General features: G+C 45.1%; 1 protein-coding gene across 1 annotated transcript in view; it reads right to left on the bottom strand.

Annotated features, from left to right (window-relative positions):
- Positions 1 to 223: 223 nt before the first annotated feature.
- The window catches only part of LOC144097464 (uncharacterized), a 51455-nt gene continuing 40338 nt past the window's right edge, over positions 224 to 11340 (bottom strand). Inside the window, exons 2-4 of the mRNA XM_077630188.1 lie at positions 6466 to 6553; positions 4755 to 4948; positions 224 to 1967 (exon numbers count right to left, since the gene is read on the bottom strand). Of these exons, the coding sequence (XP_077486314.1) occupies positions 1836 to 1967; positions 4755 to 4948; positions 6466 to 6553 (414 nt within the window). The 3' untranslated portion in view covers positions 224 to 1835. The remainder of the gene's footprint in view (positions 1968 to 4754; positions 4949 to 6465; positions 6554 to 11340) is intronic.

The following is an 11340-nucleotide window of genomic DNA, read 5'->3' as shown; positions in this document are numbered from 1 at the left end:
TATAGCAATATCACCTCCACATTTTTTTGTACTCTACGATAAACGCGACGCTTTGGAGGAAGTTGACTCATTCGCTTGCGAGCGTAAAAGGCACAAAAATATGAAGGCAAGGCCCCCAAGGTTTAACTATAAAAATTTCGGGCTTTGAATATGCACCCTTAAAAACTAAGCGCAAAAAACGAAAAACTGCTAACAGCATTAATTTGCGAGAAAACGCCATCAACCTAAATAAAACAGTAAAGCCTAAATAAAACAAAGGTTTTAGAAGAAAAAAATATACACAATTTGACACAACCCACCAGGACTTGGTACACAAACACCTGGAGATTTTTTTTTTCATCTCAGGGATTGCTGTACCTCACTCACATTGTGAAACTCAACCAGTGGTGACAATCTTGCCCTATTATACTTTACCATAATCACGACGCTTTGAAAGAACTTCATTTGCTTGCAAGCGCGATAAATCAACGAAAATTTGCCGTTCACTCAATGGCCTCTAGTGGGGCATCTTGCAAGCACCAAGTTTATTTGCCAGTGACAATTTTGAGGCTATTTAACCCAGTAGCAAACTCTGCAGCCCTGCTTGCAACCCACACCCTCTGAGAACTTACAAAGCACACAAACGCATCTCCCCTCATCGCCACTTGTAGATCCCCATGAGCAGCCATTCCTGAAACTGGATCAGAACGCGGCGTGTTCAGTTTTATCCTTGTGGCCACCATAGTAGTCAATGCCTAACGCACAGAACTGACTTAGAGATCAACAACCATAGCACCACATTAATCAATGCGGGTGCAGCATGCACTCTGGTGAAACTTGGCCTGCGACAAGCTGACGCTTCGAACTGTTCATGTGAGATCAGCACATAGCAGAAGTTGACAGGGTTCATGCGAGATCAGCGGAGGTCAAAGGTTGACAAGATAGCACAAATCGAGCACAATGTTTGCCTCCTATAAGGCACTGATGTGGTAAGAAAAAGAGGAATTCATTCCAGAAACTACACCCAGTGTAATGTATCTGTGCACAGCGACCTGCCACCTACCAGTCATCTGGGCTTCACAAGCGACACCAATACAGTGATCACCAGGCTGGAGCTGGTTTCTTGGTTCCTCCAAAATAGCTGACTTGGCAGTGATAGTACGACTATTACAGACCAAGACTGCATGACTAGCATAGATGCAGATATTCCACTGTACAAGCATTTTGTGTGCCATGCCGGTAGGCTATCTGCCAAAAGTAAAAAGAAAATCTTTTCTAGAAACAATATCGCGATAAATGTTCAAGATAAAAGCTCTCAGAAAAATCATGCACAGTCCGGGAGTCCAGGTTTCCGGGATTCCAGGTACAAATTGGCAATTGCTGCGTTACCACAGTGAATTGATGCGACAAGGTGAAGGCTTTGCGAGTCAGCCATTAATGCTGGCGGTTCTTGGATGGGACATTCTTGGAACCAGGAGGGCAGAACACAGTCAGAGATGCACCTAGCACCACGGCGGCATAAGAGCGCCGTCACCTCGAAAAGGGGAAGACAACGCACAAGGTTTCAAATGTTCCTTAGTTGCACAGGCTTCATGAGTTTTTCAGGCTCTTTAAAATCTTGACACGCCCAGATGCTCATGGAAGAACTTTAACAGGTGGTTCAGTAACAAAAAGTCATGAAACACTGGATGATATAACTAGGTCTTTAAGAAGAGTGTGAACGTCAGCCGTAATGAAGTGTGAGCGTGCAGCAGTGTTGCAAAATTCCTCAGCACAGCATTTGAGCATTGGTTATGCGGGGAAAAGACCGTCGTGAGTCCACGTGGAGCAACGGAGCCCATTAGTGATGCAGTCCCTCAGACACCTCGGCGACCGCTGCGCACCTTTGCAGGATCGTAGTAGTTGCCCTGGCCGGCACGCTCCACCTTGGTCCATTCGCCCAGCAGGAATGCAGCCACCGTATCTTCTTCGGCACACTCGGGAACCGCCTTTAAAGGAAGGGCCAAGCGTGCAGATTTAGGGTATTTGATACGTCAAAGCAATACCACAAACTAGTGTGAACATACTGACCACCGCTGACCAAGTTAAAGGTAGAAATTCTGAGATGTTTTGAACTGCATACAGGTCCCATCCTCACTGACAGGACCAACAGCATGTCGCCACTCGAGTGCAAGAGTATTTGACCTAATGGCTGGGAGTACAATAAACGTCGTTGCAAGCAGTGGTCGTCTTGGAACGATCAGTGAAGAAGAAATGGGCATGCTGTCTTGAAGCTTCTCAGAACGTTTGCCTTTGACTTTGCCAATGGCAGTCAATTCGTTTGCTACGAAGCTCAAAAAGAAAAACTTGACATATTCTCAACTACGCAAACTGGTTGACATGTTTTCCAACCACCCACTTTTTATTTCAATGAAATCGTAGCAAAACTACTGGCTGTGTATGCTAGTTAATAGTGTCACGACCGGATTTCATCAGCACAATGGGATGTCTCAAAGTAAGACAATGCTCTCATTACACTGTTTTGTCGTCTCATGTACCCTGTGCCATTCCGTAGCCTTTAAAAAGCATTTGATATCAAATAATTTGAATCACAGAAAACAAGCTCAGCAAGCATATACTTGGCTTATTTGCAGTAGCATTCCTCAAGTTCAAGTAAGAGAGTGCACTGCAATTAACCCACCTCCATATTAGGCAGTAATGACCCAGCACCACATCAAGCAACCCACACTAAAATTTGGGCCACAATCTGAATACGAAGGTAAACTCTTGGCAGCTGCTCGCACAAATCACAGCGGTAAACTTTTTAGTGCTCAAACTACAGGCATCAATGAATTGATCATACCCATCAATGCCAGATGCCCGAAGGCAGCAGTGGGTAATTGCGCAAAAAAAGGTGGGGGGGGGGACTTTAATGGCAAACGGGCTAGCTGTCTCAACACTGCTCAATGTCACCAAAGAGTATACGGCAAATCTAGTTCAATTAGTGACAGCACTCTGAGAAGTACGGCCGCCGTTTTGCAATGCACTCGTATCAAGCTCACCTTCTAGACAGGTAGTTAAGTGTGCTTTCAGGGAAAAAACTGGTAAAACACGAAGCTGGTATCGCTGGAAGGTTTCTAATGTAGGAATTAATCCATTGTAGGAGTAGCTTGGAACATACTAGAAGAAATACTTTTGCATCCGCACTGCAGAACTCCCATGAATAACAATTTAACTCAACTCAGCTGGATAATAAAGAGCACCCACATCCTAGTAAGCGTACACCGCATAAATGACCACATAGGCAAGGGTACACGTTGTGCAAGTTATTCAATGGAGCAAGAGTGCAGGTTGTGCAAGTTGTCTAATGGAGATTGTAAAAATACGAAGGTGAAGAAGAGAGAAACAAAGATGACTGCCTAGATAATACATCGGCTTCAACAGGAGCAACCAAAAAGATCTGAAAGAAAAGCTGCGGTATTCAGTAAAAAATCAACAGCGCAATCAGTCAGAATAATATGCATTTCTACAGCAGTTGCACCCAGTGTTTCACTAGCGCACCCATGTTTCACTTCGCGCAATAGCTACTTTTAAGTAGCGCATTTTCCGGGCTAGAGTTTGCACCTAGTCTGCAAGGAAACTTCAGCTTAAAATAAAATGTTTTTGCTTAGATAGTCTGTACCTGGTGTATAGTCCGCAGGAAGAAATTTTGGCTGAAAATAAGCTTATCATACATTTTTTCAAAAGTAGTGTACAACAGGCGCACAAACCTTTCGTTGTCAAAGAGTTAAAGTCTGCGTCTTTCATCAGACCAACTAGAAATCAGTTTTAAAACCTGTCAAAATGACTTCCTCAGGGGCTTTCAAAATAAAAACCTAAGACTGTTGGATTCTACAAATGACTCATCAAGGTCTTCATCGTCTTCAGAATCCTACATCTCTGTTACAGTCCACATCTGTACTTATATCATTGAAGTCAACTTCTTTCGCAGCTGCTCGCATTGACTTTAGTCCTTGCGCATGTTCGACTACACTGAGGTTGAATGCTGCTGTGAAGTCTCTTAAAAATTCTAGACGCCATCGTAACCGTACAAGGACTGCGCCGCCTTTGTTGTTGCTTCTAAATTTAAGAGTTCAGATCTTTATTCATTCATTTATATTAACCGAGGTTATGCGCATGTGCTCACAAATCCAAGTACTCGAAGCTAATTGTCACGTTGTGACTTAGCACGGCACAACGTTGCAGGCGCAGTCATGTGACTTTATTTTCCTATCTGACAGCCATTCTAGGCTTCTTTGGCTAAAATGATCTTAAAAAATCATCACGTATATATAGTCTGCACCCATCAATTCTCCCCATTTCGCGAAATTTCAGCTTTCAAAACATGTAAACCCCGCGGACTATAGTCTAGAAAGCATATCAAGAGCACCTAGGATATGGAAGTGGCCATTTTTGTATTTTCGTTTTTCTAAACTACAAATATGTTCATTGGATTTTATGTTCTTTCGTTCGCACTAGCCTTGCCTGAAAATGCATTCTGTACTCTGGGACAGCTTTCTGTGGCTACGCAGTGGTAGCTACGAGCCTGAGACACTTGCTTCCACAAGCCCACTGTCCGTACTCGTGTGGGCACGGCCCAAAGGCACAGGCCTGTGAACTAGTGGTGCACGCTCATAGCGTCCACTGCCACACGAAGCTGTCCCCGAGTGTAGTATGATGATATTGAAAGAAGGCATAGCGAAAAAAATTAACCTGACAAAACCACGCGAGGCCCCCTAAAGACATTGTTCACATACCCAAACCTCCGGGGCCCTCTGAGCTGGCTGGGCAGCTGCGGTCGCTGCCAGCCGGGGTGGCGGCACGTGCTTGTCATTGGATGCTGGCTCCGGCGGCACGGCCGACTGCCAGCCCGCAACTGTCGCCTCAGCTGGCGGTCCCGCTGGGGTCGAGACTCCCGACTTGGAGACGGTGTGCTCCCTCAGCTGCACAGCTGGCCATATGTGCAGGAGAAAAAAAGCTGTATTGACGAGTTCGTATGAAGGCAAGCCCGCTTCAAAGTGAGATCTGAATGATTTATTAGTAAAGCCTAACCTGAAGAAAGTCAGACACGTTCATGTTCACGACGGCTGGTTGCAACGCAGGACAGGAAAAAAATAAACCATGCAGGGCTGTGGTGGCTACTGCAAGTGGGCGCTGCCCTGTGCCCCTGCCTTACAGGACTGTTCATCACTCCGTCCATCCACCAGATAAATGATTATGGTTCACATGCGCTTCGCGGTACCTCACCTGCGCTGCTGCCATTAAGCGCAATCCGGTAAGGATGTTCTGTGCCTGCCGCGATGAATACCCTCGCTAGGTTTGTAGTGTATGGGGGGTGGCTCGATTATTATGCTGATTATTTTGAGTTAAACAGTAAATGAAAATTGTACACTGGGGAGTTGCTGATCATGCGAACAAGTCGCAAGCACCGAATGCTATTTGGGTTTTGTCCCCCACGTCTGAAACAAGGTGCTAATGCAGTATGCCACAAAGCCGATCTCAGAAATTTGTCACATTTTCACATTCCTGTACTCTGCCGCTACGGTTGTAGGCGTTGCAGGCCATATGCCCAATATTCGCGCTTTTCAAGAAACTCTCTGCCCCGTATGCCCAGTCAACTACAAGGCACCATGCTGAGTCTTTTATCCACTTTCCCAATGAAACACGAGCAAACGATATCTTCCCTGTATCTGAGCCTGGTGGCGAACTAGGCGGGTCACTTAACTTTCATGGGTCTTCAAACGGGAGGGTCATTCATCACGAATAGGTGGCGAGGGTTGAGAGAGGCAGTAAAACCGACCGAATCAAACAGTTTAGGGCCGCATCATGGGACCAAACATTGTCGGATCAATTTATCGATTTCTAAATTGCCTTACTGATTATTTATAAATTAACAGTTTTCTAGGAAAGATACATCGGCCATGAACTCGCAGTTTCTCCGAGCTTGCATTCCCACCGTGGCCGCACCGTACCACGTGACCAACCGCGTGACAAATACGTGACAGCCACGGCGCCGCGCCGCCGGCAGCTGCTCCGCACCACGTGACTAACCACGTGGTCGGTGGCGGTAGCCACTGAATCTCCCGCACACTCACTGAATAAAAAATCAAACCAGGGCCTTTGGCGTTTGAGGCGGAGGCGCTACCACTCGGCCCCGACGACTCACCTAATGATTGCACGGGATTCATATATTAACACTTACGAACAAGATACCGCCACGATTTCGCTACGTATGTCCTGGCCTAACAGAGCTAGGCCATAACCAATTTTTCTGCTGACCGATTTACAGATCCATCGACTCTTTCAGATACATAGATCGATCGAGTGATTCCTAGAGAGATTTTTCAACTGATTTATTGATTTATTAATTACGACTGTTGTACTGACTGATTCATTAACCTGTCGATCGATTCTCGCAAATGCGAAACAAGGGAATGAACGATTTTAAGTCCCTGGGCGATCACTCACCCATGATCGCACAGCTCTCAAGGGGAGCGTCACACAGAGCCCCTCCTTCGGCGCAAACTTCAGCATCCTCGAACTGCTGGGAGGCAGCCTGTGGGGAAACAGGCAACAAATAATTCCAACACAGCAGTACTACTCCTTTTGCAGCTTGGTGGTATGAGAAAATTTTTTTTGGGGTGCACAATCAAACTTTCATGTCGGAGTACACGACTGGCTGCCATTTCGCTTGTGTGGGCATATATCATAGTAGAGGCATTATCCTGTGTCCCCGGAAGCAATGACGCACCACAGCATCCTTTAGGACTACTGAACATATGTACCGACAAAACGGCAGCGAGGCTTCAGCTCGAACGGGACCTACAGGTCGCAGTACAGCTCCTCACTTCAACATGTAAGTTCCCAATATAACAATAAATAAACTGTAAGCACACAAATACAGCCACTTGGGTGAGAGAATACATCAGATTACCTCCACAAACAGTTTTCGGGGTCACCTTGTCATTTGTGTTCTAAATGAAGTTTTAGTCTCAGGCGGCCTCCACCAAGCATTGCACCTAACTTTAAGCGAAGTTTAAAAAATGGCGTAGAACGTTGAGCGTGCATCAGATCACTTGTGTATCTTCGGAAGCCGCGTTGTGTAAGTCTGCATGTTTGCATTGCACTGGGCTGAGTAAAAGACCTTGCTTAAGTCCTATAAATTACGCAAGGTCACTTAGGAGAATTAAAAATATTGAAAACCAGAACAACTCAACCAGAAACATCCTACCTATTTTGACGCAGCAAGATGACGTAAAAAGTGAACTTGTTATGCGCTGTAAAGAAAGCCGCTGCATTGCAAAGAGCCATCAATGGCAGCTCTCTCACTGTGACACATTTTGCCAGGAGTTTCAGCTCTGAGAAATCCGAGCATATGGCCCGGGGACACTTGTGGCCTTTATAAATCTGGAGAGTCCTTGACGATACTGGGAACCGAACTCGGCACCTTTCCCACACAAAGCGAATGCACAATGACCAGGCAAATATATCGCTCATGTTTTACAGCGACAGCTGTTATGTGCCCGTTCCCGGATGTCGCGTCGTAATAGATGTCGTCGTCTGGGCAACGAGTGGGTGTGTTGACATATGCACTGTGCAAGGAGGAAGGAATGTGCAGGGGGTCCGTACACATTTACCGACCGAGGAGAAGTCCATCGGCCACGCTGTGCTTCTGGAACAGCAGACTAGAGAGCAGACAAATGAAAAATGACCATGTGTGGAAACCTGTAAAAAGAGCGCCCTAGAATTACATAAGGTCGCTCTTATAATCACTACAACAAGTTATCATAAAGTACAAATACGTTAACAGCTGTCACTGAATCCGGTGTTAATCAGTGGTAATCATCATCATCATCATCATCATCATTTATTGTCCCTTAAAGGCCCCTGTCGGGGTATTACATAAGGGGGGAGCGTATACAAGGTTGATGTGGAAAAACAAAGGTCACAAAAATATAACAATGCAATATAGGAACATAAAGAGAAGCAAGGAACGCGAATAGTTAGAACGGTGCATGTAAAAAATGCCTTAGGCCACAAGCACCACACACGTCGGCGAGAGGTTAGGGAAAAAAAACATATCAACCCAGGTGATCTAACAACATCGCCTTAAACCTTGTCGCATCGTGCACATTTGTTAGTGAGTCGGGCAGAAGGTTCCATTCTTCAATTGCGGTCGGAAAGAAGGACTTGTTGAAAGCATTGGTGGAGCCATGAAGTCGTTGGACGCCATTTGAATTAAAAATGCGGCGCGATGTACGAAAGGAAGGAGATATGAGGGAACCACGGAGATAGGGGAAATTGAAGTATAACTTATGGAACAAGCAAAGGCGCGCAACTTTTCGTCTGAGAGCTAAGAAAGTGAGGTCAAGTGATGATTTAATGGAACTTACGCTGGAATGAAAGTCGTATGTTGACGATATGAAGCGTGCTGCACGGTTCTGGACGGCCTCGAGCATGTTAATTAGGTAGGACTGATGAGGACTCCAGATCGCGGATGCATACTCCAACCTACTGCGGACAAAAGTTTCATATGCCAGTTTACGTATGTTAGCGGGGGAAGAGGGAAGTGATCTTCTAATAAAACCAAGAGTACGTGAAGCGTCGGCCGTGATTTTTGTAATATGATCAACGCAAGTTAATTTGCTATTGATTGTGATGCCAAGGTAACGATAAGATTCAACTTGCAATAGGTCCTCAGAAAATAAAGAGTAAGGATAAGTTAAATTGGAGCGTTTCCGAGAAATTTGCATAAAACTGCACTTCCTAATGTTCAGTTCCATCATCCACAAAGAGCACCGATTTTCGATGAGCTTCAGATCGTTTTGGAGGGCAGCTTGATCGTCTTTAGTATTTATACGGCGGTAGATAAGGCAGTCATCTGCGAAAAGACGGATGGTGGATGAGATGTTGTGTGGGAGGTCGTTAATAAATATTAAGAAGAGAAGCGGACCCAACACAGACCCCTGTGGTACTACGGAGGAGACGGAAGTAGAATTTGAAGGAAGTCCGCCTATTACGGTGAACTGAGAGCGAGCTGTGAGAAAATTGTGAATCCAGTCGTGCTGTGACTTTCTTCATTGGTGTTTCCAATTACGCCACCCGCTATAGTACGACCCTCGGCAGATCGCGTTAAGTCTACAAGAGCAATAAAAGTCAATGGCAGTTACAAAGCAAATAATGCAGAAAGTCAGCACTGCAGGAAGAATTACTCAAGCGGCAACTTGACGAAATGAGGTAGACAGCTAGGGCGCTTCTGAACAAGCTTTGGATCCTTTTAAAAAAACTTGCAGCGCCATCAAATAAGAAGATTAGAATTTGCGTACCTAAGCGTAATCACGCAACCCAACGAGACCATACAAAAATTCTCTCTGACTTGCGCAACATGTCTCTGAACAATGTAATGTCGGCGGCATAAGTAAGCAACGCGCTACTTGCTTTTAGAAGCTTGGTTCGAACAGCTTGACATGCAAATTTTAAGACAAGTTCTGCACACCTCCGCTCGCACGAAGCTCGCGTACTGTTCTCACCAGTAAGCTAAGGCGAAAAACACTTCTAATAGGCTCCTAACAAATACGAGAAGGTATATTTGGGGGGTTCAAAATGAGCCAATTCCACATTGACATGAATGAGCGAGAATCTCGAGACATTTTGCAATAATTTATTTGGACTTTCAAAAAAGCAACGAAAATGTTACAGAGAAATGATACAGTTAAACCTCGTAATAACTAAGTTTAAGGGGTCCAGCGATCACTTCGTTATAGCCGCAGCTTCGTTATTGCCCGTGTTAACCGAGCTTCCAAGGGGAATTATCATTCGTTTGGTATATCCATTATTTGTTTATAAACCGCTTCGTTATAACAAGGTTCGACTCTATCAAAAGGGTAGTTTCGAATTAATTTCTATGACATGATTTGGCTATTATATAAAAAAGCATATCCAGCACATCGATATCTTGTTCCAAACATTTTATTTCTTGATCTCCACATCCTACACTACAAAATGAAAACTTTAGCGCAGACTAAAAAACAAGAAAGGCACCTTTCACTTCTATTGCCCATAGCGAACCTTGTTGACTAAAAGCAACCTAGCCCCAGTTTATGTAGGTTAGCAGGGCTCACTGCGAGGAACAGAAGGTAAATTTGCCTTGCACCAGATTGTTTCTTGTAGATTAAAGAAACTTGGAAAGGATGCTGTGCGCTGGCTCGATGGTTATGCCGTTCGGTTACTAAGCCGGAGGACCCAGTTCCAGTTCCGGACGCTGCGGTCGCAATTCTTTCATGAAGGCGAAGCACAAAAGGTGCTTGTGTACTCTGCGATGTTAGCGCTCAGTAATTGCCCCAGGATGCCTAAACCAATCCGAAGCCCTCCTGTATAGCGCCCCTTATAGCCCATGCGTCGCTTCAGGATGCCAAACCCCACATTGTGCAATTATTTTCCAACCTGGGCTGCACTAGGTTGGGCCGCTATCTAATAAGCACGCCAGTCTCATTATTCTCTTCTCTGTACAGGATGTTAAAAAATACTGCAGCGAAATATTGTGATTTCATGGTACCATAAAATTCTCTCGAAGGCAGCCATCCAGGGCTTGCAGCACGGAAAATCCTTTCCCATCACGAAAAAAGACACGCCCTTTAAATGATCCACATTCATCATCGCCACCACGCATTTCTTCGCACCAGCTTACTTCTGCCCCAGAGTGTGCCGCACAAGCAGAGTAGCCCGCTCAGAACTAAGTATTCATACGACAGATCCAAATCGCCAGCACAGCGGGGCGTTTTTGAAATACCTGAGATTGTAATAATGCAAGAAAGATAATATCACATTATGATTCGCTGAACATGACTGATATTTACTAGTCGGATACAACTTAAGTCTGTAGCGAGGCTCCGCCTACATTCAGGACAGACACTCAGAATTCCTCCACGACAAAAAAAAAGTAGTCCACTGGCGAAACTCTTCTTGTTACCAAAACAAGCTAATCAAAGGGAAAAAAAAAACATAAGCTCGCGAATTTTTATGTGTGGCTTGTTTAATATAGTAAAACAATAAACAGCTGTGTTGATTTACTGTTGCAAATGGCCACCGGAGTTATAAAGGACGCCGCGGGCATTGCCCAGTGTTGCCAAATGCAGCTTATAGTGCGAAACTACTATTTCACAATCCAGAAAAAGGCGTGGTTTGTCTAAACCCTTTCAGATACCTGAAGAAACAAAATATATATTGCCGCCCCTTGGTTTCGAGCCCATGGCAGTGCAAACAGATCAGCTTCACTGCCCACTGCACGAGAGCAGTACGCTATCGCCGCAACCGATCACGCCTTGTGTTAAACTGCAACACCCT

The sequence above is a fragment of the Amblyomma americanum genome, chromosome 7 (genome assembly GCF_052857255.1).
Source record: "Amblyomma americanum isolate KBUSLIRL-KWMA chromosome 7, ASM5285725v1, whole genome shotgun sequence".
NCBI lineage: Eukaryota > Metazoa > Arthropoda > Arachnida > Ixodida > Ixodidae > Amblyomma > Amblyomma americanum.
The sequence above is the reverse complement of the archived record's forward strand: the minus strand, read 5'-3'. Positions and strand labels throughout refer to the sequence as shown.